Below are 21368 nucleotides of genomic sequence, written 5' to 3'. Positions count from 1 at the left end.
TTTACTATATACATATAACGAAAACCAATGACCCCCGGGCAGGGGCCGATTTTGACCCCAGGGCTATAATTTGAACAATCTGGGTAGAGGTCTACAACACAATGCCTTATGCTCTAGGCCTTTTGGGTCTTTACAAGTAGGTATTTAAAGTTTTTACTATATGTACATATAGTGAAAATCAATGACCCCCGGGGCGGGGCCGATTTTGACCCTAGGGCTAAAATTTGAACAATCTTGGTAGAGGTCTACCAGGCAATGCCTTATGCAAAATATCTGAGCTCTAGGCCATTTGGGTCTTTACAATAAGGTATTTTAAGTTTTTACTATATGTACATATAGTGAAAATCAATGACCCCGGGGCAGGGCCGATTTTGACCCTAGGGCTATAATTTGAACAATCTTGGTAGAGGTCTACCAGACAATGCCTTATGCAAAATATCTAAGCTCTAGGCCTTTTGGGTCTTTACAAGAAGATTTTTTAAATTTATTCTTATAATTCCTTTTGGTTGCCATGGCAACCAGATTTCTGCATGGAATGAAATTCTTTGAACAACTTTGGAAGCCCTTCACCCAAGGATCAATCCTGCCAAGTTTGGTTGAAATTGGACTATTGCTTATTCACAAGAAGATTTTTTACGTTCACTATATAATCTATATAACAATGACCCGGGGCGGGGCCTATTTTGACCCCAGGGCTATAATTTGAACAATGTTGGTAGAGGTCTACCAGACAATGCCTTATGCAAAATATCTAAGCTCTAGGCCTTTTGGGTCTTTACAAGAAGATTTTTTAAATTTGTTCTTATAATTCCTTTTGGTTGCCATGGCAACCAGATTTCTGCATGGAATGAAATTCTTTGAACAACTTTGGAAGCCCTTCACCCAAGGATCAATCCTGCCAAGTTTGGTTGAAATTGGACTACTGGTTTTTCACAAGAAGATTTTTTAAGTTCACTATATAATCTATATAACACACACACACACAAACAAACACACACACACACAGGTGAATCGCTATATGCCACCGCATCGCAGATGCTGCGGTGGCATAAAAATCAAAACACCCAATCTTTTATCTGAATTAAATCACGTTATGTACATATCCGTCCGGACACATGGTACTGTAGTGTAGACAATTTAGGTAATTTTGATACCCTCCTTGTCGAGCCTCAGATATAAGTGTCAAGACATTCAGGGATAAACAAACTAGTTTGTTAGTTAGGAGAAGAACCTAACTGAACTGTGTCAAATTTTTAGGTCTCTAGGTTAAAAATTATGAAATCTGTAGGGAAAAATGTTCAAAAAGTGTCCGGTTGATGGTCCCCGACCAGTATACTGCTGAAATATGCTAATCAATTTTAATTCCAGCAGGGTAAGTGTTAAAGCTTTGAAAGCTGATCATATATGACAGGAAATTTCTGGACAATGACATTATTGCAGACCTAGGCCGGCCTACAAATCTTATACAATCTTGACTAAGTATTTTACTGTACATGAAGCAAACTTATTTTTATAACTTAAATATTTTTATGTCTTTCAAACACCTGAGTCAGTAACTAAAACAAGCCTAAAATCACTTTCAAAATTCGTATATATCCGGGGTTGGACCTTGAACCTGACATCAGCATTAACATGGGGTGCCAATGTACTTTTAATCAATACATTATTACAAAAAAATCTACACACAATAATCAATCATCTCTTACAAAAATAAAGAAATTATACGGCCCTTAAAGTACGAGAAAATATACAAAAATTAGTACCTTGTCTTTATGAGAATTGAGTTCGGCTTGCAGTGCCGCTATCTGCTCAGATTCACTCTGAGTTGCCTCTTTACCAGCTTGAATCTGTTCTTGTAAATCTGGTGGAATATCCTTGCCTTCCTTTAACAATAGAACCTGAAAATATAAAACAATACATTTTGTATAAATGTCAGATCGTTTTCCCATTAAATGCTGAAATCTCATGACCTAAATGGGCCTTTTTTTTAACAATTTATTTGACATGGATATTTGAATGATACATGTACATGCCCACTGATGCCATTTATACACAGTTTCTGTGTATTTGAATATCCAACAAAATTAAAAAGAATCAAAAAGTACCTTCAGAATGAATTTTTTCCCCAGTATCGTTCTGAGTTGCATTGCCAATAATGAAAAAGTATATACTTTTATATATATACATGTATATATATATAGTAACTTTTTGTGAAATTAGCTATTAAATCAAATAATTACTTACTTGTTTTTGCAAAACCTTGATAAATTCCTGTTTTTCTTCAATGACAAATGTATAATTTTCTTCCAGATCTTTTTTGGCTTTTTGATCTAGTTGTATCTGTTCCTTCAACTCTGATATACGACGGAAAGCCCGGTCCTGAGATTGTGTTAGTGTGTTCTGAAAGAATTGCATTTCATAAATACTCCCGTTTCCATAGATGTTTGACCTTAGCAAATGTTGTTTTTTTCCAAAGTTATCCCCTAGTACAAATGAACTTTAACAGTTATAGCAGTGCATAATCATTCATAATAGATAAACATCAACCTGTTGTGCTTATTTTCAAAGCAACAGTCTTTTTGCATCCCTAAATAAGCTGGAAAAGAACCCAAATATTTTTAATTAAGGAGAGAACTTTCATCTCATTGATAAGTCTTATGAAGACTGTAATTAGAAAGTAGATGAGATTATGAAAATTTGTTAACCAGCTTGATTTGCACTGTCATTTTATTTTTCAAATAATCATCATCAGACAAAATGTGTAATCCAAGTTTTCAAAAGCCGTACGGACAAACAGACAGACAATTGATTGTCCATCAGACTGCTGGAATAAGTGCCATTTCTTTAGCTATTTCCTTTTGCTTAACAGAGGGCTAGTGGTACCTTATTCTAGTGATATGGAACAAGCTCTTACTGTTCTTTTTTGTTCTGAATACAGTAAAATGGCCTCATATCTATTTTCCGTAGCGTGTGCAGACAGGCAGTTAAAATATGCTCGTTGGCATAAAAAAATTTTGTTTAAATTTAAAATCCAAAAATTATTTTTAGGTTGATATCAAAAGAGTGCACTCACTTTAAACTTATCTCGTTCCTGAACCATATCTTTATATACTGTGACAAGCTCCATAAATTTGGATTTATATCTGAAAAATATAGTGCATGCTTACAAAGTTAATATTAACAGGAAATAATTCACAATTGGAATAATTTGTGAGGTCATGTTTAGCTATATGAAGAATAATTTATGTATTGAATTTATTTAAAGATTTTTTTTACATATTGTATATTTGATTTAAAAAGAAAGACAGTAAAACACATGATTAAAAACATGAAAATTATCCCTAGAAATAACAGCTTTCTTTATTAATGCTATACTATTTTCATTTTTTCATTAAATATAAAGTCCATAAATTAGGGGTGTGGATCGTCGGATAAGTGACGATCCAATCTGATCCATGATTTAGCACTTGCGATTCACAAATCGAACCACAAATCTTTTGTTATCAAGACACCCATAAAAACATGAACATTAGTTCTGAAAACATGTTTTTTTCCCCTTAAAACAATACTAAACATTAATTTCATTAAACATATATGCAATGCAAATATAAACTAGGTTTAAAGGTTGAAAACGAGTCGCGCCAATATAAAATTCCACCAGCAAAATTTACTTTCAATGAAAATGAGGAAAAAGCAGTTCGTAAAACATGCCACGGCGAACTGACTTATACAGGTGGTACAACAAACTTGTCTAATCACCATGATCACATGAAAAGACAAGTATTTCTAAAAATTTGAAGTAAATTTTGCTGGTGGGATTTTATATTGGCGCAACTCCTTTTCAGGCGATGTCACACTGACGTATTAACTTGCGTTTCGCAAATTTTGGATTCTTAAAAATAAAACAGTCTTCAATACATGTCACTTCATTATAGATCTATACGTAGCGACTAAAAATATTTATTTATTTTCTTAAAAAAACAAGCGCTCAATAAAGATAAAGTGATTCCCTTTTCGAAACTAATGACTTCCTAGCTCAGCATCATGGTGCATGTTTGTTTACTTTCTGTCTTTATTTTAGGTAAACATCGCATAATTCATACACAAATTGATTTTTTTGTTGACATTAAAAGTGTAAGAAACAGCGAATTTATAATAAACAAATAAAATCGCAATCCACGATCCCTGGACTGACGAATATTCGTACTCGATTTTTCATTTTGATTTGTGATTATCCGAGAACTCGGATACTCGCCCCAACCCTACCATAAATATTCCTGATGCCCCAACTAAAAAGGAGTTATCCTATGCAATAGAAAGATATCTAATCTTGCAGTTTACATGCTATCTGTTTACCGTGAATACCATTCATTATCTTACCTGGTGGCTCTCTTCTGATATTTCTGTATATAATGATAAAGATCTTCTTTGCTGACTGTGTTAAGATCTGTTCCTGACTCGTCCATTTCGGACTCCATGTCCGATGGGAGAGAGTAGTGATGCTGGGGAAAGCTAACATTTGTGAAGAATGAGCTGTCACTTGTCATGGAACTGATGGACGATGTTCGTGAACGTGAAGCTTGGGGTGTAAGATCACCGGGAAGGTTTGAGGCGGAAGACTGAAACATATGATGTATATTTAAAGCGATGACAAATTACCAGTCTGGCAGATATTTATTTAATAAAAGGTATTTATTTAACAAAATTGAGTATTTAAATGCTTTACAACAATACATTATATCTTTTTGTTGATTTCTAACAGATGCCCTTAAAATTGGAGTATTTAGTCATGCAACAATTTGTCATAAACATGGCATGCAAATGAAACTTTTTTTACAGTTAATGTACGAAATCTTGCTGCTTTACTTGTGCAAATATATATTCAAGCTTCAGGGCCTTAAGCAAATTAAGTGCTAATTAATTGGTTGCGAATATTTGTTGGGTTACAATAATAACAGCTACATGTATATAAGAAGCATGTTCCACTATTGTCAGGGCTAGTAACAGCATCATTATACTATTAAATCTAAGTTAATGACCAAAAATCAACTTATCCAAAAAGGTTTACCAGAGTTGTCTGACAAATGGGTAATGACAATAGACCTATATTTTTTAGAAAAGTGGAGCTAAAAATAATCCAAATTAAATGTACATAACGACAAGTCTTTTTATTTACACAGTATTACATGTATGTCTATTTTCGTAAGTGCATGTATTCAAAGTAAAATTACATTTAACTAATATACATATTAATAACAGCTTTGTGAGAAAGCAGTAAATATCAAATGAATAATTATGCAAATGAAGGGAAAAAGATTCTTATTTTGCTCGTTTTTTTAGGACCACAAATTTATGTAAAGTTTATACATGTAAGACTAAAAAGCTAAATCAGTACAAGCTAAATCCTACTTCAAGCTTCAGGCACTATTTCAGACAAAAACTGACACTGGCTTGGTAGAACCACTTTCAGTAAGTTAGCACGATATATGTAAAGCTCTTCCTAAGGAATTACAGTCAACCCAGCCCCAAGTCAACCCGGCCTCAAAATTGATCAACCCGGCCCCAAAATTGGTCAATCCGGCCCCACAGTATTTTTATTTGGTCAATGCGGCCCCAAAATTGGTCAGTGCGGCCCTAAAATCAGTCATTCCGGCCCCAAAATATATTTTTTTCAAAGAAAACTATTCAAGTTATTTTGTTACATATGAAGGAATAAAAATTATTTATTATCACTTGAAGATTATTAACTATAGAAAAATAGTAAAAAAAAAACATGAACTCGCATAGAAGTGTCGGTAAATTTAATTACGCCGATTTAGACTTTAATACACAATAGTGATAATGAATAATTATATAACATCACAATTTTATGTACATCAACATTAATTCAGATGTGATAATCAAACAGTTTAAAGCAATCAATTAACAAAAAAGGTATAGCTGTGAAAACAAATCCTTTAAACAAGAGCACCGCTAGGCGGAGCATTATATGCCCGAAAGTGATTTTTTTTTTATTAAAGATGAAGCATTTGTAAGACATGGGAGTAAAATAAAGTATTACCTCCTTCAAATAACAATCCTCCTTTGAAGTTTCAATATTGTGGTCCAAATGGAACTTTAAGTTATGCCCCAGAAACTGTTTTCAATTCTAAGGTAAAAGTGACCTTGACCTTTGACCTTGTGACCCCAAAATCATTAGGGGTCTTCTACCCAATATGGACAATCATACTATGAAGTTTAAATACAGTAGGCCAAATGATACTTAAGTTATATTCCGAAAACTGTTTTCAGTTTTAAGGTAATAGTGACCTTGACCTTGTGACCCCAAAATCAATAGGGGTCTTCTACCCAATATGGACAATCATCCAATGAAGTTTGAATATTGTAGGCTAAATGGAACTTAAGTTATGCTCAAGAAACTGTTTTCAATTTCTAAGTAATAGTGACCTTGACCTTTGACCTTGTGACCCCAAAATCAATAGGGGTCTTCTACCCAATATGGACAATCATCCTATGAAGTTTGAACACTGTGGGCCAAATAGAACTTAAGTTATGCTCAAGAAACTGTTTTCAGTTCTAAGGTAATAGTGACCTTGACCTTTGACCTTGTGACCCCAAAATCAATAGGGGTCTTCTACCCAATATGGACAATCATCCTATGAAGTTTGATCACTGTGGGCCAAATGGAACTTAAGTTATGCTCCGGAAACTGTTTTTAGTTTTAAGGTCATAGTGACCTTGACCTTTGACCTTGTGACCCCAAAATCAATAGGGGTCTTCTACCCAATATGGACAATCATCCTATGAAGTTTGAACACTGTAGGCCAAATGGAACTTAAGTTATGCTCCGGAAACTGTTTTCAGTTTTAAGGTCATAGTGACCTTGACCTTTGACCTTGTGACCCCAAAATCAATAGGGGTCTTCTACCCAATATGGACAATCATCCTATGAAGTTTGAACACTGTAGGCCAAATGGAACTTAAGTTATGCTCCGGAAACTGTTTTCAGTTTTAAGGTCATAGTGACCTTGACCTTTGACCTTATGACCCCAAAATCAATAGGGGTCTTCTACCCAATATGGGCAATCATCCTATGAAGTTTGAATATTGTGGGCCAAATGAAACTTAAGTTATGCTCCGGAAACCAAATTGCTAACGGACGGACGGACAGACGGACGCCAGGGGGTATAACATAAAATGTCCGAAATTCTTTCGGGCATATAATAAGTTGGTAGTATCTTTCATGTTTTTATTCGATGTAAATTAAAGATGGTTTCCTGAGTGTTAATGCGATAATTAGGAAGAAAAGCATAAAATTTTGAGTTAAAAGGTTTGTATAAATTAAGTTTCCAACAATTTTTTTTCAGTTCATTTGAATGTTTTTATTGAATTCATACGTTCATCAGTATAATTAATATTTGTTATGTTTTTATTAACTTATTTTCAAAGAATATTTACTGTGTAAAAAAGTATTGGAATATTACTAAGTGTTTGAAAAATTGATAGTGCTTTGTGTTTAATCTCTTTATGTCATTATGACTGATAACTGTATTGATTGTGGATATATTGTGCGTGACAGACAGGAGGCAGTGACCTGCACAAAGAGGCACTAGAGGTTGAGGCTCAGATACGCCTAGTATCGGAAATTAAGTTAAGAAGACTGCAGAGAGCAACGTATCGCTCAATTCAGTCGAAAATCTTCAGTTCCTGGGATAGGTAATACTTATTTGTTGTATGAGATAATACGACAAATTCTTTTTTGAATTTAATAAAAATGGTAATTTGAAGGTTCGAACAATAATTGAAGAAATTAACTTGAGTCATGTACCATTATTTTGCTAATATTGGAAAGAAACATTAATAATTTATTGTCTAGTACCTATTTAAACTAGTTACACTGATAACTATATATAACTTTTTGTTTTGTTAATCGATCGGAAGAGCTGTCAGCAACCGCCCTATTGAAGATTGTGTCTACCATGCGGAAGAAGACGACAAGTGAATTGGTGTTTGTATGTAATGAACATTGTAGGGGTGTGTGACGAATATTGTAGAACTATACATTGAACATTGTAGAACTATGCATTGAACATTGTAAAAACAGTAAATTATGCATGTGTTGCTTGTTTGTTAATATTGATAGTTTTTAAATATAAAATAAATAATAAAAGATATCATCGTTAAAAACTTTTGTTGTTGTTTTTGTTGTTGATTTTTATTTTATTTCTTGATAAGTGTTTATATTTTAAAGCAAAATAAATAATAAACTAGAAATGTGTCCATAGGACACGGGTGCCCTCACCGCGCCACTGTTCTGTCAATCTTTTTACTAAGTCAAGGGAAATAACTCTACAAATACTGGATAAATCCACGAGGGAAACCCCAGGTGCAAATCTAAAATATGCTGAGCAACCTGCCCATAAGGTTTAATGACTATGTCAAATCCTTTTTGAGAAACTTGCGACACAAGTTGAAAATTGCAAAAATTTTCTAAATGAAGGGCAATCACCTAAAAATACTAAATAAATCCAGATGAAAATACCTGGTGCACAACTGCACATGCTGATCAATATTCCTGTAAAGTTACATGACTCTAGGTCAAATACTTTTTGAGTTACGTGCGACACAAGTTGAAAATTGCAAAATTTTACTAAGTCAAGGGCAATAACTCTGAAAATACTGAAAATATCCAGACGAAAATACCTGGTGCACAACTACACATGCTGATCAAACATTCCTGTAAAGTTTCATGACTGTAGGTCAAATACTTTTTGAGTTATGTGCGACACAAGTTGAAAATTGCAAATTTTTACTAAGTCAAGGGCAATTACTCTGAAAATACTAAAAATATCCAGACGAAAATACCCAGGTGCACAACTACACATGCTGATCAACATTCCTGTAAAGTTTCATGACTGTAGGTCAAATACTTTTTGAGTTACATGCGACACAAGTTGAAAATTGCAAAATTTTACTAAGTCAAGGGCAATAACTCTGAAAATACTAAAAATATCCAGACGAAAATACCCAGGTGCACAACTACGCATGCTGATCAACATTCCTGTAAAGTTTCATGACTGTAGGTCAAATACTTTTTGAGTTACATGCGACACAAGTTGAAAATTGCAAAATTTTACTAAGTCAAGGGCAATAACTCTGAAAATACTAAAAAAAATACCCAGACCAAAATACCCAGGTGCACAACTACACATGCTGATCAACATTCCTGTAAAGTTTTATGACTCTAGGTCAAATACTTTTTGAGTTACCTGCGACACAAAAGTGAACGGACGGACGGACGGAAGGACGGACAAGGGTTAATCTAAATGCCCGCCACTAACGTGGGGGCACAACAAAAATGGGGCCGGATTGACCAGAAATAACATTGGTTTTGGGACCGGGTTGACCAATTTGGGGTCGGGCTGACTTGGGGCCGGGTTGACTTGTACCGGTCCTAAGACATGAAATTGGAAGGTCTTTAACAAAACTTAAAGCATTAACAATTTAACATCCTTACAGTGTTTCAAGCTATATCTATGCTACCTACAGTTTACAATTTTTTTTTAATTTGAGAAAGATCAGCCAGCAAGTACCTGTATGAAAGAAATATGCTGGTATATTTCCATAAGAGGGACTGATGTATGTACAAAATCATAGCTGAACAGTAAAACACCTTTATAAAGAACATTGTAGATGCATAATATTTTGTTGGGCAACATTTCATTCTGCTAAAATACATTTTTAAAGTATGTTTACTAACAGAGCTATATTCAATGTTACAATTTATCATAAGGTTTTGGCAACATTGAACAACATAACTTTATCTTTATAAATTTTATAAAACTGTTTCATTACATACAATATTATATTACTGTATAAGAGTATTTCAACTTACAACAGTAAGAAGAGTAAGTCACCAGAAGCAATATTTACCTCACTACTTGTGTCCTGTAGTGGAATATCTATCAGCTGACCAACAGGTATTGTGGCTGGACTTTCTTCCATTGACTGGTTAGCTGTTGCATACCCTGAGACATCAGAGGCATTGGACTGGTTCCCATCACCATTGGCAGCCCCTGGCTTTTTGGGAGTACTCTCTGCTAATGGAGAAGTTTCAGGTTGTTTTTCATCTAATAGCTGAAAGTATATAAACCAATATCATGTCATAATTTTACAAATGTTTTATATACGATTCATTTATACAAGTTTATTTATATGATATACCATACATAGCATGTTCTGCAAGAAAATCTTTTGGAACAATATAACACTTAAATCAGCATGTATATGTAAATGAAAATTAATTCTGAGATGTTCATGAACAAAGGTAAAAAATAATGAATAAATCCTATTATCTAATTAATTTCTTTATACAACCCATAAACAAATGGCTATCACAAAACGCTAATTAAAATCTGATAGGCTAATTGGCTGCAAGTGTTTAAAAGAGTCAGACTACATTTAAGTTTTAAACTTAATATTTTTGAATGAAATATTTGCCTGTGAACCATCAGCATGAATGAAATTATTTATTCGTTAAAAATTTGTTATCTGTGTAAAGCGCTTTACTTAACTTTGAGCAGGAAACTGAAACTGAAAGAATATTTGATAAACTTTTGATTAAAGCTTAAAAGGCAAGATATTATACATTTTTTTTGTTGCTGTGTTTAAGAGAAATATCTATTAGACTTCCCGGCTTTACCATCATAAACTAACAAGTCTGTAATATAACATAACATAGAAGTTCTCCATATTAAATAAGGATTAATATTGTCAACCTATTCTAAAGACCTAAATCTAGTATAAAGCCCAATCTAACTTCCTCCTTACACGGGGAAGTCAAAGGCCGGGACCGTGAAGCAGGCCTGATCTTTGGATTACCCGGCTAAAGTCTACACATGTATATCTAAAAGAAAATCAAATAAAAAAAAAGAATATATAAATTCTATATCTATCAATGAAATTATCAGTGTCAGTTCTAGTTGGGCGTCGCCATTTGCAATGTAATACAATGATAATAGGCATGGTATTCCTATAATGAACAATCACAAATTTTCTGATAAATAATAATTGTCTACTATTACAAGTGTAAACGGAAGCGGTGCATAAAAAGTACTGAATGATACCTTTAAGACAGCGATTTCCTCGTTCATAGGCTTTGCCTTATAATTTCATATTATTGAGATACAACAAATCATCCATGAAAACTGGCAAAAAAAATTAGGAAGTGGCTAGCCGTACGGGCCCGTACGGCTAGCCAAAAGTTCTAGCCATACATGAGTCACTGACACACTGTATTGGCTAGCCGTACGTCACTTTTCAAAATTATAAAGAAGTCGAAAATGCATATGTTATTTTATGACTTTAAGCGAGGATTTTAACCAAGAAATGGCAATTGTCTTCATATGTTTACTTTTTAGAGATTACTCGCCTTGTTGGCTATCGATCTTTGTCATCTCAAAATGTCGAGAAAAAACAGCGTTTGGTTGCATTTAAATAAGTTTACAAAATTTTGATAAGAATCCTTTTTTGTTTCATTAAGTTTAATTTTTGACACCATTAAAATAAAAAAAAAATAACAACAACACCGAAAATAATTGCTGTTGGGCTCTGATAATTGCGTCAATTACCGACGATATAGAAGTTTGTCCATCATTAAGGAAAGTTTGCATGTTCCGTGAAACGCATTCTAAAATTCTATTGTCAGTCCCTGGGTAGGATTAATTAAGGCTAATTAATTGATTGTGCTATTATGTTCGATATTTATATGCTGTATTTGGAAATTATACAATTATTTTTGCTTTTCACCGTTTTTTTTTCAATGTTCTTTTTATTTATTTATTCATTCCACTCTGATCATTATTTATTTGATCCATGTGCTTAATTAACAGAAATTATTTAATAATTCATCTTTCATACAAATAAAACAACAAATGATAAGCATGAAAATCAACGACAAATAACATACATGTATATGCATTTTCGACTTCCATATAATTTTGAAAAGTGCCGTACGGCTAGACAATACAGTGCGTCCTCACGTATGGCTAGAACTTTTGGCTAGCCGTACGGGCCCGTACAGCTAGCCACTTCCAAAAAATTAAGTTATTTCAAAATGCCTCGAGTATCCGGACCTCTCAATCTATCATCACAATGCTGACTCTAAACCAAGTCACTAAAGAATTAAAACAAATAGCAAGGCTGGAAATGGCATATACATATCTATTATCACTGCAAACTTCTGTTGGCTTGCACTTTCGTTTTCTTTCGGCAAATTTCTGTTTGTTTACCTTTTACAGGAAGCCATATTTCCTTACCTTTGAGGCAGATGCTAACGCTCCTTTCAAAGGACTTTGGTTGACACCTTGCTCAAGCTTTTTTCTTAAATTTTTAAACATTTTCTACTCGATATGACCTTGTTAATGGCAAATATAAGAGTTTATTTCATATTTTATGTGAATTCTACAGGTGTCTGCAACCGGAAGTATCAGCTTCTCACGTTGCGCATGCTCGACACGTCTTACTTACGTTTAGTGTACGAATATTCATAAAAATACGGATCTGTATTATCTGTTATACCAGTTAATTAAGGTAAAACGCTATTAAATTGTTTCTTTTTTCTCTTTAAATAAGCAATTTAAACGGTTTCTTTTGTAACATAATAACACTTATTTACACGTACCATGCTTTCATTAAATGCCAAGAATGAGAACCATTCTATTCAATGTACATACAGATATATCTATAGCGTAAGGTGATGTTAATACTTACTAAGACAACAGTACTTTGTAAAATAAATTGCTTTACATCACACCTTAACACATTTTTAACCAGATCACAAATTATAACAGAAGTAAATTCTCAGGGCTCAGTAAACTTATATAAGTGTAACTTTATAAGTGTAACTTTATTAAGATGATGGACTAAACAATAACAACTAGTAAATACAATTTCAATCAATGCTTTTATTATATGAGTAATCCAAACATATTTAATAAGTATACTGATTAAATGATATTTACTTTTATTAAGAATTACTCTACTTATTATTTAATTAAGATTATATTTATAAGATGTCGATTAAAATAAACGTAAACGTTTGTATTTAGGACTAAGTCCAGTTTAATGTTTCAAGGCTAAGCCTTGTAGTACTGACCAGAGTAGGTACAGTACCTAACCTAGCTAACTTTTTTTTTAATGCGTTTATTTAAGGTCGCCGCCGGAAAGCCCATATGGGCGACCGTACATTCAAGTCGGGCCATCCTAGAGCGTCCCGCCGAGATTTTTCGCCGATTTTTTTCCAGCTTTATTGGTGGAGGAAGACCCCAGGTGCCCCTCCGAGCATTATTTCAGGCACGAGCGGGCACCTGGGTAGAACCACCGATCTTCCGTAAGCCAGCTGGATGGCTTCCTCACATGAAAGATTTCGACCCGAGTGAGGATCGAACCTACAGCGGTGAGGGACCTGTGATCTCAAGTCAGCGACCTTAACTCGGCCACGGAGCCCCCCTAGAAAAACCTAGCTAACATTGCTACATCAGCTTATTTATACAATTCAGTATTCGCTGCAACAATTTGATTGGTTGACAATAATATTGTATATACTATGCAATAAGTATGAAAGATAGTAACTCATAACTTATAGATTAACTGTTAACTTACGTTACAGTAAATACCCATCCTATTTCACAAGTATATACATGTTATTATATAGAAAATTCTGTAGCTGTCCAAGAATCATAACTTGACTGTGTATTATTTAAAGCAGCACGCCTCCAGATTCATGCTAATTTTCATGAAAATTTTGAAAATGTATTTGAATGTGTAATATTGTATAGTTACCAAAAGGAAGCAATTGACACGTTATCAAATGACACTTCCAAACCACGTAAATTACCAAAAGTGGTCAAAATATGCATAAATAGCCTTTACTGCGTTAGTAACGCAGTAGAAATATAGTTGTAAATACTGAAAAATCAGTCATTAATCGCACATAATATGTAAAATATTACTTGAATCTTGAAACTTTTATTTTTCCTTACATCTTATTACATTTTTCTCAATTTTGATTTTATTGAAATATTTTTACTCACCTGGGGGTATGTAGCTTTAAACTTTTGTGAGCTGTAACACCGCACTTTGGGGTCAAACGCACTTTGGGTCCGATCCCAAAGTGCGTTAAACTTCGCACCGCGCTTTGGGGTCTAACGCACTTTGGGGTTAAAATCGAGAAATTGACCCCAAAGTGCGTTAATATGCTACATATCAACGCACTTTGGGTTCAAAAGGTCTAAAGGTGTCATCTGAGTTCTGCTTAAATACTGAGTACTGACTTATTTTCTATCTGCGACATTGGAATATTTGAGGTGGAGTTCAAGATGGCGGTCAATACTTTATGATGCTTGCTTAAGTGATAAAAAGTTTCATTAATTTTTACCACTTGAAATATCTAAAAATTGTGTTTCATATAACAAAATTACGGTAGCATAAAAAAAGTGACATTTGCATTTTTTGTTTTTAGTTTTATATACATATTTTATTTTAGTTTTGCAAACATATTTTTTTCAGTTTTGCATACATATTTTTTCAGTTTTGCATTCATATTTTATTTTTGTTTTTCGTACATATCTTATTTTTGTTTTTCATACATATTTTAGCCAATAAAAACAGCCTTCAAATATCATAACAGTCCATAGGTGAGTATAAAACTACCACAGTAGTTTGGACCCATTTCGGCCCATTTTTTGGAATCAGCCCTGTCGTTTTTGGCCAGGCAAGTCTGGTTTCGGTTGACCCTTTTCGTCCCATTTTTTATATCATATGCATTTTATATAATTATTGTTTTTTATTATTATATACTATTATATTAGTGTCTGTTTGAAAAGGGCTGTTGACTGGTGATCGGTTATTATTCCATGAATATGCACCACTCAACCCCACCCCCTGAGAATTGAGAATTATAAAACTTAGGTCAATTCTTAGAACATCCGGATAGTGTGCAGAACTTATATGCCAGCTTTGACAGGTCGGTGTCACACCTTCAGGTCATATGCAGAACCTTTCTATGGGTTACCGCGGACGATATATTTATATTTATACTAATAAGTGTTGTTATTTTTTGATACGAGTATGAAAAATGAAGATATTGGTATTTGCAAATGGCATTTGCAAATGAGGTACTGTAATTTACAGATGGCGATGTGTTTAAAAATGGTGTTTTACAAATGGTGTAATTATCCAAACCTCTACTTTGCAAATGGCGTCATGTAAAAATATGTACGAAAAAACAAACAAAAAATGTATACAAAAAAAAAAACTAAAATAAAATATGTATGCAAACTAAAAAAGAATATGTATACAAAACTAAAATAAAATATGTATGCAAACTAAAAAAGAATATGTGTGCAAAACTAAAAAATGTATGTACATGTATTCAAAACTAAAAAAAATATGTACGACAAACAAACAAAAAATATATACGAAAAAAAATACAAATGTCACTTTTATGCCACCGATCAAGATAATACAAAAATTAAAAGATGCTGCGAAAAATATCCCGTTCTGTCGGTCATTTACTTGATAACTTTTGGTGCCATATTGAGCCCCATTTTAAATATGTTGGGAATAAAATAAAATGCAGTTAATATTTTTTTCCAAAGAACTATAAATAAACTCTATTGCAATGTTCTGGTGAAACATATCAAGTTTTTCGATCGGACTATAAAAAGTGATTTTTACAAAAAAAACATTATTAAGCTTATCAACAAACTTAAGGGTTTTTGTAAGCTCCGTAACAACCGTTCGCCAGAGGCTTTTTTATGGTAAATCTTACATACTTCTTTAGAAAGAGCAAACATGAATTTTATAATGTTTAAATAATAGTATCTGAAAAATGTAAGATGCTTGTTACCTGAATAAAGTAGCGATAAATGTGAAATTATTTGTCATAAAAGAATGCAAAACACTGTAGTATTTGACTTCCCTATAAAATAATAATTCACTATAACTGTACTCATCATTGCCAAAAGGCAACAAATGAAAAAGATGGTTCAGGTAATTGGCCAATGTGTATTTTTTGGATAATATAGAAGAACATCAAAATGAAAAAGCTTTAAAGAAAAACAAATGAAAGCGTAATGGGCCTTTAAAATGTTATTTTTAACCCTCATGGGATCGATATCTCACAATCACCTATACCCCCAGTGAGAAACATTATTCTAAAGTTAATGTGCGTTGATATCTTTAGCACTGCCTGTACTGACTACTACTTAAAGCCGCATGTACACCTAGTTAAGTTTCTTATATGTCACATTTAGCTAAATAAATGGCTCTTTCAACATATTATCAGGCACATTTTTTTACTGAAATGTCTTACTAAGATTTCCCAGAATTTATACCTTTGTCTATGCTAAGACTATCATATTTCTATAAAATGTGTAAATAAAAAACCGGAAAATAATGCATTTAGCTAAAAACAATGGAGTTAATGAAAGGTGTACATTCTTTTAAAATAATGGAAAATTTGAGAAAAAATATTTTAATAGCTTAATAATTCTTTATTTGGTGAAAGTTCTTCACTTACTAATCAAGATCATTTAAATCCCTATTGCTTCTACTAAAATTCAGGGCACATGTTTGTGTCTATATAATACCTTGATTTTTTGTTTACCATTGACTTTGACTACAATATATTATTTAAAACATAATGAACATTAATTTTCTATGACCCCAAAGTGCGGTCGTTTGCCTGATGTTAAAAAAATGCATATGTACCTGTTTAACGCACTTTGGGATTAAAATTGGACCCCAAAGTGCGTAACGCACTCTGGGGTTGGACCACAAAGTACGTAACGCACTTTGGGGTCGAACCCCAAAGTGTGTTTGACCCCAAAGTGCGGTGTTACAGTGCGCTATACAATTCCCAATTTAGGTTTTGTAAGATATGATCTCAATAAAAACCATATTGCAATCTCACACAAGTTATTTTTGGTGTCCATCTTGTAGCTTATTATGATTTATGTATTTTTTCTGTATTTTTGCTTCTTCAACATGATGTTGTTGTTATTTCATTAGATTTTTCTGTATTGATTAAAAATGGATTTTGTTTACTTTATATTACAGAAAGTTTAGTTCAGATGCTTTTATTTTTCGTTTCCTTTATATACTGAAACAAAAAAGAAACTTTCTCCAAGTTTGAATGTAAATATGTTAGTACAGTTTTTCAATCATTTTGAAACTCGATTTTTACGTTGAATACACATATCGGGCTTTTATACGGGAATTAGCTGACCGATTTTGCAAACAAAACGAGTTTTACAAGCTACTACATGTATATAAGTGTGTACATCTAAGTAGTACCCTTGAACAACTGGCACATACTTTGCGAAAGTTTCTTTTTTGGTTCAGTATATATTTGGTAATGTTTTTTGTAATTTTGTTGTTGCTTTTTTATATTTATATAAAGTGTTGATTGAAAAAACTTCGTTTGTGTTTTATTTTACCGTTTGTTACTAGAAGCAGTTGACAACTTTCGTCTTTACACAAGTCAGTAAAGTCTGACTGAAATACATGTATTAACTTATCTCTAGGTCAGTGTTTCTTAACAAACCATTAATGAATAAATAACTACATTACAAGATAGCTATGCTATCACCAAAACACATAATTTCATTGCTGAACTCGGCATGACAGTGCTGTCATAATTACAGTGCTTTCTGACCAGACCGTGTACTGTTAACAGGCTGACCTAAACTTTAACCTGAATGTCCCCAAAATTGGTGGACAGTTTCATAACTGGATTCTGGAAAAGTGCATTAGATAATTTCAGCAGGTTATTGCATAATTATATGAAAGTTAAAAAGAAAATGCCAGTGCAAACTTGTTAAAACCATTACACTTCAGTCTACAATCAATGACCAGAAGAAGTGTTCAAAATATAAAGACGAGTTTAAAAAACAAATGCTCTTGAAACAACAACAAAATATAAAAAAGTAATAAATTTGACAGTAATGTAGAAAGTTGGTTTGCTTTAATGCAAGAATATGAGGCAGAAAGCTGTTTGTGAATAAGCAGTGTGTATGGGAGCATAAGGCCTGTGAATCATTCTATTTAAAATTCTGAATTCAGTTTGCTACATCTTTAAACAATTTCGGCTCATTTGTATATTTATATATTTAAATTTCTTCCATTCCACATTTATTACTATAATAACGACTGTTCTGCCTCTAACTTTATTTGTTAAAAGCAACTGTGTGTAAAACTCAATGTAAAATCGAGTTCTTTGAAAAATATCTAAAAGCAAAAAATTTAAGGAAAGAAAAAAATGCCTTTTCCAAGAATCGAACCACGGTCTCTACACTGACGAAGCCAACACTCAAAGACTACGCTATTACGCTGAACGGTTAAAAATGAGTAATTGTTTAGGTAGTTAAAGATTTAGGCGATTAATAGTATGCTTTTATAGAAGAATTTTCGACACCCCTTTTTGTCAATATTGATGTAAACAGATAATAAAAGGAATAGCGAATTCGAGTTGCATATATGAACTTTTTTTCGACGATCAAGTGGGAGATTTTTCTTCAAAAAGAGGGAGATTAATAAACAAAGAAGAAAGTTCTGATATCAAATATAGGGAGATTTCTTTAATTTGTTAAAATACCCCTTATTTTTTAAGAAAAATCTTTGAAAATACGGCTAACCTGCAGAAAGTGGGAGTCTCCTGCTAAAAGTGGGAGAGTTCACATGTATGTAGTACTTAAATGGGGAAAAAAATATATTACAGTTATTTGACCGGTTCCGGCGCATTGACCAGTTCCGAAGAATCAAGCGAGCCATTCACGTAAACGACAATAAATAAAGAAAATGAAATGTTCACTGGTTTTGGTGTTTATTGACATTCACAAATAAATATTTTAGTCACCATTCTATTTCGGCTTCTAATAATTTTCGTCCGATTATTGAATCTACATGAAGCAGAAATGCTGAATTTCTTATCGCCATTTTTAATGGTTATTGGTATATTGGTACCTGCTATATAAACTGAAAGAAAGGGACACATTATATACACCGGTTGAAAAGTTGCTATCTGCCTTACAACTTAATTCAAAAATATTTGCAAAAATATAAACATAAAGATATGAATACCCGTTTGAACCAGGAGACCTTTTTTGACCAGTTCCGAAGCTTATATTTTTGATGACGGGATGTACCCAAACGTTTCTGTGTTTTCTTATCGAAAATAAAATGAGCCGCGTCACGATAAAACCAACATAATGGGTTTGCGCGCAGTCTGATCAGAATCCATGCTGTTCGCTTTCAGTTACCCTACTTGTTAAGGGTTTGTAAGCGAACATCATGGATCCTAAACAGACTGCGCGCATGCGCAGGCTGGTCTGGATCCATGCTGGTCGCAAACCCATTATGTTGGTTTTGTCGTGACGCGGCTCAAATGTTCTTTGATATTGAAATATATGAACGAGTACCTGTAAGAAAGTGTGCCAACAACTTTTTTGAGGTAAACATATTTTGAAGTTAAATTATAATCACTTATTTAAAATGCGCTTACTGTACTGTATAATATACAATATAGTAGGAAAGCCGTTGAAATACGATATGTTATTATTAGATATAGAAAGTACATGTACGTGTAGTGTAATTAAATTTACATTTTATCTGTGAAAAATGAATAATAAAATAAGATGCAGAAGATTGAACAATAGGTCAATAAATATCGATGTCTATGTCAGTGTTAACAGATATTATCTAAACTTAAAATGTTTTTCAAAATATTTTATGGATAGATTATCTTTAGGAAAGTATTAATCAGTAATGAGACTAGAATGAATGTTGTTCAAGCGTTATTGCAAAACAAAACCTTATTTTCATCGTGCACTGTATTCTGTTTTTAAGCAGATCTTACCAGAAATAATGAAAAAAGTCGAATGCATTGCATTTATGCTTCATCTCACCAAGGTCTTTCAAACAGAAAAAAATATATAGGAACGACCCTGATCTCACGCCAAGCATGATGGTGCATAATAAAATAATGAATAAGACTGACAAGTTGAAGTGTACATATACTGACTTAGTTTTAGTATTAGCTGGCAAATAGTCAATTATTTTCTTCGTACGTAATATTACAAATGGCATTTGTTATGTGCACCGGAACTGGTAAACTTGTTTCGGAACTGTTGAAGCTAATCAGAGTATTCTTGCTAGAAAAAAGATAATATGAGCCGCGTCATGACAAAACCAACATAATGGGTTTCCGACCAGCATGGATCGCTTACAAACCCTATAAGAAGTAGACACTGATAGCGAACAGTATGGATCCTGATCAGACTGCGCGGATGCGCAGGCTGGTCTGGATCCATGCTGGTCGCAACACACATTATGTTGGTTTTGTCGTGACGCAGCTCATATATTTTCTGTTAATTGTTAGGTTTGAAGACGAATTAAATATCTACTAGCAGATAATTTGTTTATACCAACAATTTGTTAATTTGTGTACAGTCAGCAAAAGTTAAAAAAACTGCGCCGGAATCGGTCAAACAACTGTGGCATTTAAGAAACTGATAGGTGAGGTAAAACTTTCGTTTTGATTTATATATGCCATCTAGTACATTAGTTTATTTTGCGGAACTGTTTTTGAGATATTTCACATTCTATGTACATTAAATTTGTATATGTGACTGATGCCTCTATGAGGCCATGCATTTTCAATAAGTTCGCAGCAGTTACTTCCCATTATTCCTTCTAAACATTAAGAAATTTTAATTCTGTATTAATCACTCATTATTTGTTTGAATCCAAAATTTAAAAATTGAAATCCATCCGCCTGTACCAACGAACGAGGCGGCGACTTTCCGCTTACCTCCTAATGGATGTATCAGCGCAGATCAGAGCCGTCATAAATTTACTCGGGATCACAAAAGTTGGACCAAAGGCTACTCAGTTTAGTTACTCTACGTTTACAGAGACTTCTGGCAACCCCCTGATGTATCTTTTGGTTGGCGGGCCGCGCCAACAAAGTGGTCACTTTTGTAATCAACATTACTCAAACAGGATCTTTTTGCCTAAAAGAGGGGTGGGGGGGGGGGTTAAGTTAATAATCTATAAAATATATATACCGCTTAACGAGATAGCGAATATATTTTACTTTATTGATTTATCATTTTTACACGACAACACTAAAATCTTGATATACCTTTAGAAACAATATTTTTGAATGAAAGAGAACATTTTGTTAGACAGCAATTCATCTCATTTTAAACCTAGTTCTTTCGACCAGAAATGAACCTATAAGCAGTGTACATGTATACACTTTTAATTGTCTGTGTATAAATGGCATAGAAGAGGGACTAGTTACA

The 21368-nt window shown here is 33.3% G+C and overlaps 1 protein-coding gene across 2 annotated transcripts in view; it reads right to left on the bottom strand.

Annotated features, from left to right (window-relative positions):
• LOC132718266 (golgin subfamily A member 4-like) overlaps positions 1-12514 on the bottom strand; it is a 51832-nt gene extending 39318 nt beyond the window's left edge. For both annotated transcript variants that reach the window (XM_060701941.1, XM_060701942.1), the window contains exons 1-6: positions 12318-12514; positions 9934-10137; positions 4381-4619; positions 3074-3143; positions 2245-2400; positions 1764-1898 (exon numbers count right to left, since the gene is read on the bottom strand). In XM_060701941.1, the coding sequence (XP_060557924.1) occupies positions 1764-1898; positions 2245-2400; positions 3074-3143; positions 4381-4619; positions 9934-10137; positions 12318-12398 (885 nt within the window). In that variant the 5' untranslated portion in view covers positions 12399-12514. The remainder of the gene's footprint in view (positions 1-1763; positions 1899-2244; positions 2401-3073; positions 3144-4380; positions 4620-9933; positions 10138-12317) is intronic.
• Between the last annotated feature and the right edge of the window lie 8854 nt (positions 12515-21368).

This window comes from Ruditapes philippinarum, unplaced genomic scaffold (assembly GCF_026571515.1).
Source record: "Ruditapes philippinarum isolate M1 unplaced genomic scaffold, ASM2657151v2 ctg274_1_1_1_1, whole genome shotgun sequence".
In the NCBI taxonomy this organism is placed as follows: Eukaryota; Metazoa; Mollusca; class Bivalvia; order Venerida; family Veneridae; genus Ruditapes; species Ruditapes philippinarum.
This window is presented reverse-complemented; position numbering and strand designations above follow the sequence as displayed.